Genomic DNA, 16,690 nt, shown 5'->3' on the forward strand with positions numbered 1-16,690 from the left:
GTTAGATATATATTACATTTACTTCATTGAAAAACCCAGAATCTATAAATATGCTAATGTATCAGGTTTCATTTAAGGACCAATTTAAGGTCTAAAGTTGCCCAGATAACTCATCCCAAATATAAACACTACAACACATCTTAAATAAAGTATGAATGAATAATTTAAGTTTGACTTTTTATAAAGCAAAAAGAAAAAAATGATGGCGGTATTTAAGAGAATATTTTTGGTCAAAGTTTGATTAACAGGTGCAGCAAATGTCTTGTAGTTTGACGTAGTCTTGTAGTAACGTGTCATCTGCTTTTTCACCACTAGGTGTCACTGTTTATCCACACAGACAAAACACTGAGCCAGTCAGTTCACAGTTATTCTGCTTTGTTACACTGGAAGTCTCAGTCTATATGTCAAATATATGTCATACTGCACTGGTCAGAAGTCATTGTACACAAAAAGCATATATAAAAGTTCATAGTCATTAGTTGCAGCCCAAAGTTAGGTTTAAAAAGTTTCCTGACAGAGAGCAAACTACCTAAACAGGGTAATGAATATATAATTATGGAACGGTGATGTAAATAATAAAATATATTTTCTCTTTGTATCAATAAAATATTTTACAATCATCATTATGAGAAGGAAAGTATCATAATAATAACAGATTGATGTTTCCTGTTTTGTCTAGAGGAGGAAGTAGAAGAGGAGGAGGAGGAAGATGATGGAGGAGGTGGAGCACCCAGAAGGCGTCAGCGTCCAGGAGGAGAAAGCTCCTTCCACGGTGAGACAGCATGAAAACCAAACCACCTCCACACTACTGATGTCGCTCCCCTTTTTCAGAGCCAACTCCCCCCACTGTGGAGCTGATAGCAATGTTTCTTTCCCTGTCAGTCATGGTTGTTGCTGCTGTGTGTAACTGTCTGATGTCGTTAAGCCAACAAATCAGAGTAGCACCTGTTGGGGAAATATTTCTGTTCCCGGGGTTGATCTCTCTGCCTGCTGAGGTTGGCCGGTGGTATCCCATGGCAACCGAGGCCAGGTGGAGATATGTTGTGCTTTGTGAAGTCGGTCAGACTGGTCTCCTCTTTGAATGGACAACAAGTGACCTGTGTACCATTAGTCCCTAGCATCGGTTAACCTACGAACTGATTGGTCTGTCCGACTTGTCACTACATCACATCCTAATATCTACAACACCAGAAAAATGTTTGAACTGAAGCCTTCAGTAAAACATTGTGAACATTATAAAGACTACGTACCGACTTAGCATCTTAACACTGTATGGTACACATAGAAAACAGACATATGATTGATTGTTCTTTTGTAGATATTCCACACAAGCATTATGTAACCCGTTAAACAAAAGAATAAAACGGCTCGTTATCAGCCTCCACAATGTTATCAACAGTTGTCATGACAACAAAAACAAAGCGGTTTGATAAAGGGTGACAGAGGACGGATGAAGCGGATGGGAAAGTGTTTGTGCGGCAGATAAGACGGCCATTGTTGTGGTTAATGATGATCATGTGACGGCAGGTAACGGGCGTGGTCCCGCTGCTGTGATGTCAGCAGGTGACTCAGCTGTGTGCAGAGCTGTAATACAAAGAGAACAGCTGATGGAAAGGAGTTTGAGTCTCATGGTTAATTGTTTGATTATAAGTGTGGCCATGTTATCTTTTGGAGGAGCGTTGTGTGACTGTTGGAAGCGAGGATGGATTCAACATAAGATCAGTGAACCTGTGAATGGAGCCACAACTGCAAATAATAAGTGAAGTGGATTTACCCTTTAAGAGCTTCTTGTAGAAACCAGCAACCTTCCGGTCACACATCAGCTTCTCTGACCTTTGGTGGAGGCAAAGGTGGATAAAGTGTGTGTGTGTGTTTCGTTTTGCGTCACTACATGCCTTGCTGTCTCTTCAATGCGACACAACAACTTTGAGCCAAATTCCTCTGGCCTGGTGAGCCCTCCACAGGTGTGTGTGTGTGTGTGTTAAACAACATTAACTCCCTCCTCTGTCATGTTTTCACCGTTTTCCAGGAAGTCATCTTCTGAGAACAGACTTCTGAAAGTGAACACACACACACACACACTCATTGGTTGTTGACATTACATGTGTGTCATCTATTTTAATCTGAGTGGACAGCAGTATTGTGTGTGTGTGTGTGTGTGTGTGTGTGTGTGTGTGTGTGTGTGTGTGTGTGTGTGTGTGTGTGTGTGTGTGTGTGTGTGTGTGTGTGTGTGTGTGTGTGTGTGTGTGTTGTTACCTCTCATCTGTGTCAGGTGACTATTTCCTGTCTTGAGTGCTCCAGTGGCCCCTGACCTGTTTGCATGCCGCCAATCACAACAGGGAGCCATCATCTCCGTGGCAACCTCGCAACCTTTTGATCTGAATTCTGATTGGCCCCCGTAAGCTCAGGTTCCCACGGTGATCTTTACCATATTGCCAGGGTGCTCTGACATCTGACCTTTGACCTTTTCTCTTTTTCACTGTTGACTACTTCTGAGGTTCATGTTGCGTTCAAGGGCTGTTGGAAGCTCAGGAAAACTCTGCTGGTTTACTTGTTAAAGGGCTCAGAGGCAGCGGGTGATGAAAGCTGCTTCTTAAGCCTTGAACAGCTTGCTGCTAGTCATCATTCGTCCAAGATTTTGTATAACTGATGTGAAAACAGACGTCTTAATTTTAAACTCTGTAGCAGGTTTTGGACAGCACCATTTGTACCATTTACTTATGATGGTGTTTTGTTTCATTGTTGTTGTTTTTTACAGGAAGTGAACAGTAACAGCAACCACGCTGACAACAATCACACTTCCTGTGAAGCGGAGGCCACGGCAAAGATCGCCACGGAAGCTGAAGCCACGGCAAAGATCGCCACGGAAGCTGAAGCCACGGCAAAGATCACCACAGAAGCTGAAGCCACGGCAAAGACAGTCACGGAGGCTGAAGCCACAGCAGAGATCGCCACGGAAGCTGAGGCCACGGAAAAGGTCGCCACGGAAGCTGAAGCCACGGGAAAGATCGCCACGGAAGCCGAGGCCATGGCAGAGATTGCCTTGGAAGCTGAACCCACGGCAAAGATCGCCACGGAAGCCGAGGCCATGGCAGAGATCGCCTTGGAAGCTGAACCCACGGCAAAGATCGATATGGAAGCCGAGGCCACGGCAGAGGTCACCATGGAAACGGGAGAGAACACAGGTAAGTAAAGTAGAAGAAGAGTAAATGTGAGTTCTGACCTGCGGTGGAAAAAGTATTCAGATCCTTTGCTTAAGTACCAACACAGCAATCTAAAAACACTCCAACACAAGATTTAGTGGAGTGGAAGTATAAAGTAGCATCAAATGGAAATACTGTAGTGAAGTACAAGTACCTCAAAATTGTACTCAGTTACTAAAGAGATTATCTAAACAAAATCATTTGTAAAAATGTATCCAATATCAGACAATATGTCTTTTAGCCAATGAAATAGCCTTTCAGTTAGGATATTGTCTGAATCTATGTCATTATAGTAACTCTGACCTTTGACCTCACCCACAGACGTCCCAGACACACCCGAGATACAGGGGAGTGATACTTTGGTTGTCCAGGGCAACAGCAAGAACCCGGCCAGCGAGAAGCTGCAGAGAGTCCGCAAGTGGAGCATAAACACCTATAAGGTGAGAGAAGAGACAGAAAATGAAACTGATATCTGCTGAAAGATGATCAATAAATCATCAGATCAATAATACCCTCCCTCTCTCTGTCTGCAGTATACCCGGCAGGCTCTGTCAGAGAGGCTCGGTCGTGGATCTCGCACAGTGGATCTGGACCTGGAGGCTCGCCTGGACCTGCTCAAAGACGACCGGCAACGCTACGATAACGTGACCAAGCTGACTCAGACGATGGCCAATCAGCTCGCTCAGTTGACGGTTACCCAGAAGACACTGGGAGACACCTTCAGCGAGCTCGGCGTCAAGACACCAATGCTGAATGTGAGTTTAAAGATATTGTCATCACTGCTAATACATTTTACATCTCCTTTAAAAAAAAAAAAATGTCTTTCATGAGTCCTTAAAGCACAACGTGACTTCCTCAAATTGCTCATTTTATTCGACCAACAGCAAAAAAATGCAAATTCTGACATTTTAAGAGCTAAGAATCTAACACACTATACATTAAACTATCTCTTAAGTTTTTTTTTTATATCTTGGCCAGTAAAATCTTGCCAAACAGGAGATGACTGAATGTGTTGTTTTTGTGGTTGCAAAATTGTAATTATCTGTGTTTGACACATAGGGTCTCATGCAAGAAGCACTCAAAAAAGCGATTCATTATTAAATGGCATCTACAAGTGATTTAAGAAGATTTGTGGTAGTCAGCACGTTCTTGTATGTGGAGTTTTCTCTGAGTTACAAACTAAATTAATTAAACCTGTCGTACGAGACAGTAACAGAGGAAAAACATTTTTAAATCATCAAAATGTTTAGGAGAACAATAAAAAAATAAATTCTGGCTGACACCGAGACCTTAACAAGGTTCTGATCATTGTAATATTTTACTGTACATCAGACGGAGTTTGGTATGAATGCAGAAGCTCACAGGTTTCTGTCTAAGAGCGGTGAAACTTTGACGACGGCCATTAACTCCTTCACATCCGACCTGAACACTCTGCTCAACAAAACCATCGAGGACACCATGATCAACGCTAAGCAGTACGAAGCCATCAGGTAGGTGGAAAACATACTTTCAATACAGCAGGAGAAAAAAAAAAATTATGTATTCTGGAAAATGCAAATATCCAACAAAGGCTCATTGGCCGTAACTGTTACTGTAACAGTTGAGTTATGCCGCAGTTGCAAAGGAAAACAACCTTTTTAAGCTGAGTTATGGTTGCTCAGAATTGGTTATTACCACATACTGTCTGACCACAAAGGACATCAACGGCTTCAAGCAAAGTGGAAGGTGGACCGTCACAGAGAGGGGGGTTGGGACAGAGTAAAGTGGTATTTTTTCACTATGGGAATAACGGCACATATTTTAATAAGGGTACTGAACCAAGTGACGTCACGTACCGAACCAAACATCCTGTACTGAACAGTTGGGGATGAATACACAAATTGTTACATCCCTAATTTGTGCAGTAGGCAATGTCACAACTGCACATTATTAGTTCATCCATTTAGTGACAACCCAACCCAGCAGGACCTCGAAATGGTCTGTAGTGAAATAAAAAGTTGGAGACATCTCTTGTAAATGACCATACACATCTGTCTGACTGCCAGAATCGAGTACGATGCGTATCGAGTTGACCTGGAGGAGCTTAACCTGAAGCCCAGAGACGCCACCACCTTTCCCAAACTGGAGCAGGCCCAGGTGGAGTTCCAGGGCCAGAAGGAGAAGTACCAGAAGGTCCGAGACGACCTGTCTGTCAAACTGAAGCTGCTGGAGGAAAACAAGGTTAGGAAGACCAGGAAAGGGTCATCTTTTGTGACGTGATTTATCTTTCCATACATTGCTGATGTTCCTGAACTCCTACAAATGGATAAAGACAATATGCTATATTTTCATCTTCTCCTCATTGATACACCAACTTTTCTGCTAAAAATCAGGAACTATTTGATCAAACAAAGTTACAAATCTGTGAATGTTTTCAATACTAACTTTCTGTAGTTTTTACATTTTTGAATACTCTGAGTTATGGACATATTTCTGTTGGTACCAGAAAATATTTAGGGGTTGATATGCAGCCATAAATATATGAATTAACAGTTCAGCCGGCACTTTCATAAAGTGTCTTCCAGTTAGAGCCAAAGTAAAATCATGAGTGATTTCTGAACCGTTAAACACCCCATTTGACAAATTAGTATTATTATGAAAATAACTAAATTGAAAATTGAAAAAATACAAAAAAGTAAAGATTACAGCAGGTTCAGACTTGGCACATCATTCATTGTCTCTCTCTGCTTCCAGGTCAAAGTCCTTCATAACCAGTTGTGGCTTCTGCACAACGCTATAGCATCTCACAGTTCGTCATGTCACAGCTTCCTGGAGAAAAACATCCAGAAGGCCAGTGAACACCTCAACAACCCCAGCATGGACGCCCCCTCTTGGCTGGAGGAATGTTGACACAACAACAGGAGAAATTCACCAAATGGCAAGTGGACAGATGTGGGTTCGGACGATGTTTTGGGGTTTACGGATGCTGCTGTAGGAAAAGTGTGAGAGCATTGCTTTGGAATTTGGACTAAATAATTAATAGTCAGTAGATAGGTAGGAAGTTGTTTATACCTATTTATAATAGTGAAATCGAATTTTTTTGGGATTGGGATGGATTTACAGTGTCTGTGAGATTACTAAAGAAATGGTCAATTTGATTACTTGGATCATAATGCCTGAGGGAAATTCATTGTTTTGGACATTGAATGGGGTTCTCAGGTCCTGGGGTTTCTCATGCTGGTCTGGAAAGGCCCAGGGAATGTCGACTTTCCACATATCAAAACAGGATAGAAGTCAGTAACGTTTTGGGAAGGATTGAACTGTCGGGAGTACATTTAGGACAAAAGCATCTTAAGAAATATCTCTTTCTGTGCCTCACATACTCTCACAGACATACAGTACTTGTGACTTTTGACCTGTTTAACAGTCACACACACACACACACACACACACACACACACACACACACACACACACACATATATGTGCCCCTCCTGTTTTTCTTTCCTCTGTCTCACTGTGTTTGAGAGTAAATCCATCTAATCCTCTGTGAGGCACTAAGCCTTTCTTTGAACTTTTAAAAATCCTCAGCCACTGCAGTCAGAAACTTACAGCCAAGTCCCTCAATACCACTGCAGGAAAACATTTTCACTAGCTAGGGTTGGGATCTTGTAGCCATTTATATATTTAGAATATCTGGATTCAGTGTGCTCCAAAGCTACCGAATATATTGAATTTTCGTCTAATATTTGATGGTGCAGTTTGTAGGATTTAGTGGTATCTATCAGAACAGACTTGGCAGAAATGTAATATAATATTCATATAATCGCCTGAAAATAAGAATCATTGTGTTTTTGTTACCTTAAAATGAGCCACGTAGGAAGCGGGTCCTCTTCCACGCAGCCATCCATGTTTCTACAGTAGCCCAGAACGGTTAAAACCAAACACGGGGGAGGGGTATTTAGGTTGCAATCTGCAGTGTCACTAAATTTTACACACTGGTCCTAATGTTCTTCTTCTTGATTAATTGTTTTGTTTATAAAATGTTAGAAAATAGTGAAAATAATGCCCTAGGAATGTATTGTTTTGGCTCATTGACATTCATATATTGTTATTATGTATGACACAATTACCAACACCAGTTTACTACACGTTGAGAAAATATTTGAACAGTTTCCAGCCACAGATTTAATTTCAGTGGTCCTTGTTTGGTTGTCTGTTATTCATTTCCTTCACTGGTTCACAGGGTAACAAGTTCAGAAATGTGTTGGGACCAAAAATTATGAGAAACCAAAAAAATAATGATGTATGCCGGCGATGGTGCTTTGTCTGTTGTTTAAAAAAAACAATCTTTTCAGGCAATGTCTCATCTGTAGCCAAAGTGTTTAGTGTTTATTTACTGTCTTGCCAATTTAAACACTATAACATCATCAGTCAGAAAGCTTTTTAAATGTGTTTTAAACATCAGCTCACTTTCCTACACAGAAGATATGATTATCTGGAACTTAAATAGTTTCCAAAACCTACAGTGGTTGGCTCTTCTCCATATACTCCAGTGTGTTGCACTCCAGTTGCATTCCAGTTCATAGACGGCTCCATGTACACTTACTTTATATTCCTTTTTAACTATTCTATCAGATGGCTACACCACAAAAAAACTGCAAGAAGTTAGTTGAGTTTCTGGTTTAGTTAAATCTGTGCAATTTCAGAAATGTTGCCCCATTGTACACGATTGTCTTTGTCAGTGAGGAAAGATTCATGTTTGATCAAAAGATCATTAGTTTCTTAATCTTCATTAAAATATTCCTTTTGTACACTTCGCATTTGTGCCGAATTTCATGTTTTTACGATGTTATCCCCAAAATACTACGCTGGTAAAGATGAAAGATTCAGTTTATGTGAAAATTGCTGAGTAATTGTGCTGCTTTCATATGTTTTTTTCTGATTGAGACCATAAATCCACCTGTTCATCACGATCCACGATTCGTTGGACAAAATAACAGAAACACCTTGACAGTTTGATGTTGTCCGATGCAACATCCTGAGCATTGTGAAGCTCATATGGTTTATTTTTGTTGTCTATTAACCTTGATTGTAGATTTTGAGACAGTGTTGAATTAGATTGCATCATAATGTGAACCGTTCCTGTTATTTTGTCTGCTTACTGTTTGTTCCTGCGCTCTTTGCACTTGAAATGCATTTCCAAAGCATTGCCTGCCTTCTATATTTCCCATGATGCTGTATGATGAAATGTTCAGTGAATTTACTCCTTTCACACTGTTTTGTTAACATGTGCAAAAGTGTTTATGTTTGTTTACCAGTACCTCAAGGCCTTATTACTACAACAACAACTATGCAATGACTGTGGATGTTTTTGTGCAATAATATCCCCAAAAACTATATATTGTACACTTCCAGTGAATTGTCTTTTATTAGTCAGTGGATCTTTTAAAAAGCTGAATTGTCTCACCTGGAGAAAATAAAGGGAAATTGCACTCAATTAAAAAATGTAAAACTGTAGTTCCTGTCATGTGATAAGAGGCCAAAAACAGCCACCAACCAAAGTCAGAAACCACCGAACTTTGAGAAAAGAAACACAACAGCATTGTAAAGTTGACTGTAAACAATACTGATGTTTTGAGTAGCAAATGTTGCTTTTTAAGATTATGTTTACAGGCGATATTAAGACTGTTATTTTATTTTTTCCGTTATTTAAAAAATATATATATTATGATTTTGAGTGAAAACGTATTCAGCAGTCTGTCTTTACTTGAGGTTCATTTAATAGCTTGCTAGCTTTTATTTTTCTGTATTCTTCAATGGCAACAGCACCTCATGGTCTACAATGAGAAAAAACTCCATCCACTGGGGAAGACCATGAGATGAAAGCTCTAGAGCTAGTAAGTGGACCTTGAGTTAAGATTTTTTTTTTCCCCAATGGTAATGACAAAACATGCTACCAAGACTTTTTACCTTGTTATGACAGACCATTAATCCCATTTGATCTTGTAATGATGGTTTGTTACCACAGGAAACATGATGATGAATTTTTAAATTGAGGGTTCTTTGCCTTAAAATGTTTTATGAAAACCAAAATGTAATTTATATGATCTATCGCCTCTGTTCGCAAACAGCAGTCTGTGCAGTTAACAGTGCTCATTGTTAGAGTTAAAGGGTAAAGTGGGATTTTCTTCTTCATTTGCGTTATAAATGACAAAAAGGACCAAAATGTGCCAAATGTGCCAGAAATACCAAATTATTTTATTGTTGTTTGAAAACTATCAAATAAAGCTATTGAAAGCAAAACAGTGACTGATTTTCTTTCTTTAAAATTTTTTAAGAAATTTCATTCTATGTAAATATACCTGTAGTTAAAGTCTGAACAGGATCCGATTATCATAATGAACAATGACTTGGATGATGAGCAAACTAATTCATGGTTTCACCAACCCTAGTTTGGTGCATATTTTAGGTGCTTTCCACTGCTGCAGTTTGGTTTTCACCTTCCTTTCCTGGGTGGTTTTCATTTTCTTCCACTGCAACGAGAGTTTTACTCTCTTTGGCAGTCATATGAGAATATATCCTCGTTATATTTTAATGTTACAGAGAAACATTTAAAAGAAAAATAAATGAGGATGTTAAGACAACACTTGATTCATATACTTTTTGGGATTATTTCCAAGGACTTTTCCTGAAAAAAACTGTATACTTTGGTAATAATTGCTAATGAGATTACAATTCAACATACATGAAGCAAAGTTGGGATTAAAAAGATGAGTTCTTTGAATATTGTATATTAAATACAACTAACAAAATTCAAATAACTTTATCTGCTATTACTACCTAATAATATAGATAACGCCATGAAAGTATAGACTCACAAAAAAAATCATTATTGGATCTTTATAATTTAAAAAAAGGGGAAATGTGCATGATGCCATTATCACTGATTGAATATTCAGCAAATATTTAGATTTTTTTGTAAAAATACAATTGTGTTAGTTGTAAAAATGTGTGCCAGAACATTTAAGTTTATTCAAATGCGTTTCATTTTCTCTATTTGTGGTCCAGGCCAGGCAAACTATATGAGGACATATACAATATATAACATGCATTAAAAAAACATCAAGAAATGTGAACTCAAACACTCACAAAACCTTTAGGATTAGTATGCAGTATGTGTGTTTCTGTCTTTAAGTGTGAGGGATCAGTGGACTGATTTTACAATGGATCTCTGGTCTGTTTGTGGTTCTGTTGCTCGGACCGATTTAAATAGAAGCAATTATTCACCAGGCAACACCAACACACAAACCGGAGTCCTCTGTCTGTTTCCTGCATCCAGGCTCATTTTCACAAACATTTCTGAACAGAGAGCAACAAGCAGGCACACATCAGGTATCACCAATATATTATAAAATAAAATAATATAAAGAAGTAAAGGGGGGGTCACACCCATCAGAGACGACATCCAAGTATCACCTAAGTACCTGGATGCCAGTGTAGTACCAGTATAGTTTAGGAATGTGGACCAAATCTTATCAAATGCCTTAACCTTCCTTCCTTCCTTACAAAAAAATCAGTGTCTCCTTTTCATTTTTCAGAGGTCTATGAGTTGTTTGAAGTTCTACAAAATTGCACCAAATTGCAAAGATGAAAGAAACTACCCAACTTATTGTCTCCCAACCCGTCAGATTTATCTAACAAACCAGCTAAAAACTAGCTCCACCACCAGCAGCTACACATACTGACTCATCACTATGTACTCAGTAAACTTTACTTAATATAATAGTTACAGCCTGAGTACATTTACTTCAGTAATTAAGTATATTTTAGCTGGTAATACGTCTCTACATTTACTTAAGGAGGACTTGAAAATGAAATACTTCCTTTTAAATGTAAGTAAGTATTTTTACATTGTGGTATTGATACTTTTACTGGGTATCTTATCTACTTTCATTAACATCAGATAACCCTCCATGTTAGCAGGTGGGACATGAGCCAAACTAAAAAATCTAAGTACACACCATGTTTTCCCAAAGATTATTTCAATCATTTTAGGTCGTTCTTATCACACTGATATTTGTTCATGTGCTCATTTTTCTGATACGTTTGCTTTTAAATCGTTATTCAAATAAGAAAGTGTTATGACATCATGATTGACAGCTGCGAACGCCTCTCTCAAATCTCTGAGGTAAGTCCTGTTGACCATCATCCCACCGCCTTGACTCTACTGTGCAGTCTCTGGCTCCAAATGACATTACAAAAGCAAGATGGCAGCTCCTTGAAACAAGATACTTCGGCTTCACTTTAGCATAGCAGCAGGAAGTAGAGACCATAGACTGTATATAAAATGGACGTAACATCCGTGACGTCACCCATTGGTTTGTGGACTGCTGCTTGGAAGCGAATAGTTTCGGATCTGAGCAGCGCCATCTTGAAAATCTCCGGTGCATGCCGGGTAAAAAAAAACACGTATTCTACTTATATGGGCATCAGGCGCCCTCCTGAACCTGTGAACCAATCAACCTGTCAATCACTACGTAGCCACGCCCTAATGCATACCCTGCTTTATCGTCACATATAAAATCAGGGAGGCCAAAATGTCCCAAATGAACATCATACTGCATTGAAGAAGGCTTTAAACTAGCGATTGAGACCATAAACACATTTTGAAAACATTTACTGAGGTTAGAAATCAAGTGAGAAGTTGGTGAATTCTCCATTGACTTGTATAGAGACGGAAGTCCTTTTGACACCAAAACGGTCGCCCCCTGTTGGCCTTTTGATAGAATGCAGTTTTAAGTTACTTCCTCGTTGGCCTCATTTCAGAGGACCGGAGCTCCCCGCCTGGTAGAGACATGTTGTCCATCTTTATGTACAGTTAATGGTTTGATGACGTCAGCATGTAAAACAACACTGTCACTAAATACAGTCGGCTGTTCAAATACTGTTTGGTGTCTCTCTGAATCGTTTCGTGTTGATCTGAACTGTTTTTATTGATATTTATTTGATCATTTACTTTATATATATTTTTAAAAACAAGACAGAAAACTGCTGATGCATGAAATGATAACCGTGTGTTTGTGTGTGTGTGAGAGGAAACCCTGATTGGATGTTGCTAAAGGCGGGGCGGCCGAAAGAGCTTATCTGGTCCGCACACACACACTCAACTGGATGACTGTTCATTTTACCCTGCGTGTGTGTTTTTGAGTTATTTTCTAGATAACTTAATATGTCATTACGATAAAGCGTGACCATTTGACCCATTTTTCCAGACAGAAAGTTTTGCATATCAACCCAACATATTTTAGATACATTCAACGGAAAACGGTGAAAACTTGTGTGTAAATAGTAAATATTCAGTTTCAACCTTTACAGCAGTGGCTCCCAACCTTTCTGACTTGTGACCCCTTTACATAAAGCAAAGTATATTTGGGAACCCTCATCATATGTTGCATTGTCTAACAGTTAAGTTACAATAAAAGTGAAAATATCTGTTAAAGTTCGTCACAGTCCAATGTCTTCAAATGTCTGGCACAAAACCAGAATATATTCAGTTCATCATCATGTTTCACAATGAAGAAAATCAATAAACCATCACACATCAGAAGCTGAAAACTGATTTTCAGTTTTGCTCCAAAAAAATTGCTAAAACTATTATTCACTCATCTAAATAGTAACTGATTAATCTTCTTCCAATCAACTAATCAATTAATCGACTAACCTTGCAGCTCTGGAAAGACTTAGTTGTTAAAATGTGTTTGAATAACTGATGAAGATGATACTTTTGTGTGTCAAAAATATTTTATTTCCTTGTAACCTTTCCCGTCCTATCATCTTGCGACCCTTTCAATTAACCCTAAGACCCTTTGTTGATGTACTGACCTCCAGATTGGAAACCACTGAATTAGATGTAAAATATTAAATGAAGCCGTTTCCACATTGTTGTTAATACAATATCAGTCTGATATGTTTCATGCTTATTTTTCCAATTCAGGACATTTTAATCATTTTAATGACCAGTGAAGATACTCTTTCTCCAATCTGATGACTGACGTGTATCATCACGAGCAGGTGGGCGTGCACGAGAGAAGAAAGCGCTTCCAAAGTCCACCTGAGCTATCACGCATGCGCAAAGGACGGCTGGGATTCCCACACCTCTCTCTCTCTCTCTCTCTCTCTCTCTCTCTCTCCCTCCCTCTCTCAGTATCAGTGTGTCGGTCGGCTGCACAGTGCGCGCCACCTTTGGATGCCAACCGGAGTCAAACTGGATCAGAAAAGCTCGTTTTTCTGCAGATTTTACTCTTTTTTTTTAAACGGGACTTGTACGGAGGATTGTCCCCGCTGCTGCTGAGCTTCTCTCCGGTAAGTTTGGATGGAAATAACCGCTGATTTCACACTGCTGGTTCCTCTGTGACAGTCTCTGTTCACTTCGGCGCGGATCTGATGAAGCGCAGTAAATGAACTCTGCAGCTCATTAACACAGAGACCACAATACTTTCACATTTACGTCCACAACCATCCTCTAAAACAACCCTTTGATATTCTCAGAGTGACTCAATATCTACAATATATCGGTGTAGTAACATCATACCGACTTTAATGCCTTTATTCCTTTTAATTATGCTTAATAATGTCTCTTTTCATTGGTTTGATCAAACGTTTCTTGCTGTGCTCAACAATTCATTCATCACTTAAATGGCATTGTGATGTTTAATCTGGTGTGTCTCTATTTCCGGCATCATTTATCTCCCATTAATCCTAAATGGTCCTACAGTGAGTTTCTTTGCTGCCCAGTCACCATATAAATAGATGAAATGTCTTTGCTACTCTTTTAGTGTTTATCTTATATTAATATTAATGGTTATTTGCAGCTTTTACTGACTTTTAAATGCTTCGTTTTCATTGATACCTCTACAATATTATCACTATTTCAGGCACTTTTTATGTGTTATTGCTCTAATCTGTAATATTCATATTAATGAATAATATTCTGCCATTAATATACTGTGTAGTGGTTTCCAGTTGCATGTACCATGCCCTCATCGTTATGTGCTAATAGTTTAGTTATCTGCAGTATGTGGTACTCAGTAGAGCTTCTATAAAATGTCAGGAAATAGTGAAAAATGATCATGTTAATGTATTCAAATGATATATTCAAATAGTTTTGTCTGACCAGCAGTCCAAAACGCAAATAGCCTATATATATATATATACTTTATCATCCTGTGTGACAAAGAAAATGAACAATTCATCTTGAGGAGCAACTCCTATTCCATTAACTCAGTTGCAGAAAATGATTATTTTAGTCGTCTTTGAAGGAAAAATGTCAAATATTTACTTGTTGCAGCTTCTCAGATGTGTTGCTCTGAAGTCTTTCTGTGTCAAACGTGATAATAAGCTGAATATCTTTGGTTTTTGGACTATTGATCAGACAAAACTGGATATTTGAAAACGTCACCATGAGCTTGAAGAAAGTATAACAGGCATTTTTGAAAGTTTTCTAGATAAATTGATGGTTTGGGAAAATATGTAGGTTTATAGTCTAGATAATGCAAATATCTTTTAGTTGCATTTAAGTTAATTGATTGAAATAGTCTCTCAAAAACTCTTTTTAGCTACAATAACATCCCTGCAGTGTGTTTATAGAGCTCCTCACTGACTCTGTAGTGAATCTGTACACTGAACTGTGTTTTATCTCCTAACATCTAGATTTTTTTATGGCTTTGTCGGCTTCATTAGACAGATTTCAGTGGAAAGACCAACCCACTCTCCAGAAGAAAACGTCAATTAGGTTGGAAAGGAAATATGGGGAGGGCAAGGGGGGTACGAAATGCAACAAATATCCCCTGTTAGAATTTTTTTATATAGTTTTTATGATGATTAATGGTATTTTTCCACCGTGGAGCCGCTATAATACAGAGTGTAATACAATTTCTCATCTGAAGTGTCTCTCCATTGAGTTTCACTGTTTAAATTGGCAAATAAACTGAATTATTTCTAATCAAGCAGCAAATAAAACAAACAAAGGCACCACATTCAGTTTATATTGAACACAAAAAGCTGCAAATGTTACACTCTGATTACTGAATAAATGATTTATCAGTTAAACTTCTATCAATCTACTGATCTGCCTCGTGTTCCTCTGATCAGCAGACAGAAGGATGTTTTTCTTCATTAGTATTTAGCAGGTTTTTTAGGCCTCCAGGGTTTAAACGAAAGTCAACATGAGACACTAAACTACTGAGAACTGAGAAAGTGTTACACTGCTGTAAATACAGTCTCAGCTTTACATTGAGCTTAATTTAAAGGAAACTGGACTTGAACTTGGCGTCTCTGTCAACAGTGAGTGACTACAGAAGGGAAATTTAGCTGTTCAAACAAATATGTGCTGCTGCTGCTTCCAGTTTAATCAGCTTAATCCTGGAGGCCACTAACACCTCAACAGCTTGACTTCTGACTTTTATTAAATCATCGTCGTAGTAGGATCATGAAATCAGCAAACCGAGCTGCTCTTAAGTTTTATAGCAGATTCTGAAAGTCTGTATCTTTTGCTGAAGTTTGAACCGTCCTGCTTTGGTGATAATCTGGTTAATTGTGAAGCTGTACTGAAATGTTCCTCACATTGCTGAGTAGAGTATAGAGACTAAAGATTGATCATGTGTATTTAACAAAGACTGTTATGAATCATCAAGAGACGAAGATAGACTTATTGAATAGATAAAATAAGACGAGCATGATGTCTTTTAACCGTCCTGTTGTCCTTGAGTCAAGGGAGGAAGGGAGGAAGAAGGAAGGAAGGGAGGGAGGAAGAAGGAAGGAAAGAAGGACAGACGAAAGAAGGAAGGTAGGGGGAGGGAAGAATGGGAGAAGGAGGGAGGAAGGAAGGAAGGGAGGAAGAAAGAAGGGAAGGAAAGGAGGGAGTAAGGAAAGAGAGAAGGAAGGAAGAAGGAAAGAAAGGAGGAAGGAAGGAAGAAGGAAGGAAGAAGGAAGGGAGGGAGGAAGGAAGGAAGGAAGAAGGAAAGAAAGGAGGGAGGGAGGAAGGAAGGAGGGAAGGGAGGAAGGAAAGAAGGAGGGAGGGAGGAACTGTCAAAACAGACGGGGTCAATTTGACCCGGGAGGACGACACAAAGGTTAATACGTATGTTGAGCTATTTGTGTGGACTGATTCATAAAATAAAACACGACTAGAAAACTGTATTCTGACACCAAACATGCGTCATATAAAGTTCTGGGTGATTTTCTTCCCACAGAACAGGAAGTTTATGATTGACTCAGCAAGCATCAAAACATGAAGCATGTTAATTCACTTCCTGCTTCGCTTCGTTCCTGTCAAACAACAACTCATGTTGGATTTTGGACTTTGTGCAAATGTCACAAAATCCCACAAGTTTGTTTTCCCTTTGTTTGTTTATTTGTTGCAGAAGACTTAAAGCTTAATCTCTTTTATTCTTCGATATTGTCAAACGTGTGTGTGTGTGTGTGTGTGTGTCGTAGCCAGGCCGCGG

General features: G+C 39.0%; 3 protein-coding genes across 3 annotated transcripts in view; 2 read left to right on the forward strand and 1 right to left on the reverse strand.

Moving 5' to 3' along the window:
- LOC134006179 (zinc finger protein 208-like) overlaps positions 1–16,690 on the reverse strand; it is a 1,001,836-nt gene that overhangs the window by 466,581 nt on the left and 518,565 nt on the right. The gene's annotated exons all lie outside the window — the stretch shown is intronic.
- LOC134006200 (arfaptin-1-like) lies at positions 680–7,162 on the forward strand. Its single transcript, XM_062445287.1, has 7 exons — positions 680–772; positions 2,759–3,185; positions 3,525–3,643; positions 3,737–3,958; positions 4,536–4,693; positions 5,249–5,423; positions 5,937–7,162. The coding sequence occupies exons 1-7, from the start codon at positions 710–712 to the stop codon at positions 6,090–6,092; spliced, it is 1,320 nt and encodes a 439-aa protein (XP_062301271.1). The 5' UTR covers positions 680–709; the 3' UTR covers positions 6,093–7,162.
- Positions 13,414–16,690, forward strand: part of LOC134006181 (FH2 domain-containing protein 1-like) — a 29,118-nt gene continuing 25,841 nt past the window's right edge. Inside the window, exon 1 of the mRNA XM_062445265.1 lies at positions 13,414–13,547. The gene's annotated coding sequence lies outside the window, so the exon portion shown is untranslated. The remainder of the gene's footprint in view (positions 13,548–16,690) is intronic.

The sequence above is a fragment of the Scomber scombrus genome, chromosome 23 (assembly GCF_963691925.1).
Source record: "Scomber scombrus chromosome 23, fScoSco1.1, whole genome shotgun sequence".
NCBI lineage: Eukaryota > Metazoa > Chordata > Actinopteri > Scombriformes > Scombridae > Scomber > Scomber scombrus.

Bases quoted from the DNA above. Each gene is read 5' to 3' on its own strand.
- LOC134006200 (XM_062445287.1), top strand. From the start codon at position 710: ATGATGGAGGAGGTGGAGCACCCAGAAGGCGTCAGCGTCCAGGAGGAG. The intron at 3,186-3,524 runs GTAAGTAAAGTA...CCTCACCCACAG, and splicing joins GGAAACGGGAGAGAACACAG to ACGTCCCAGACACACCCGAG. The intron at 3,644-3,736 runs GTGAGAGAAGAG...CTCTGTCTGCAG, and splicing joins GGAGCATAAACACCTATAAG to TATACCCGGCAGGCTCTGTC.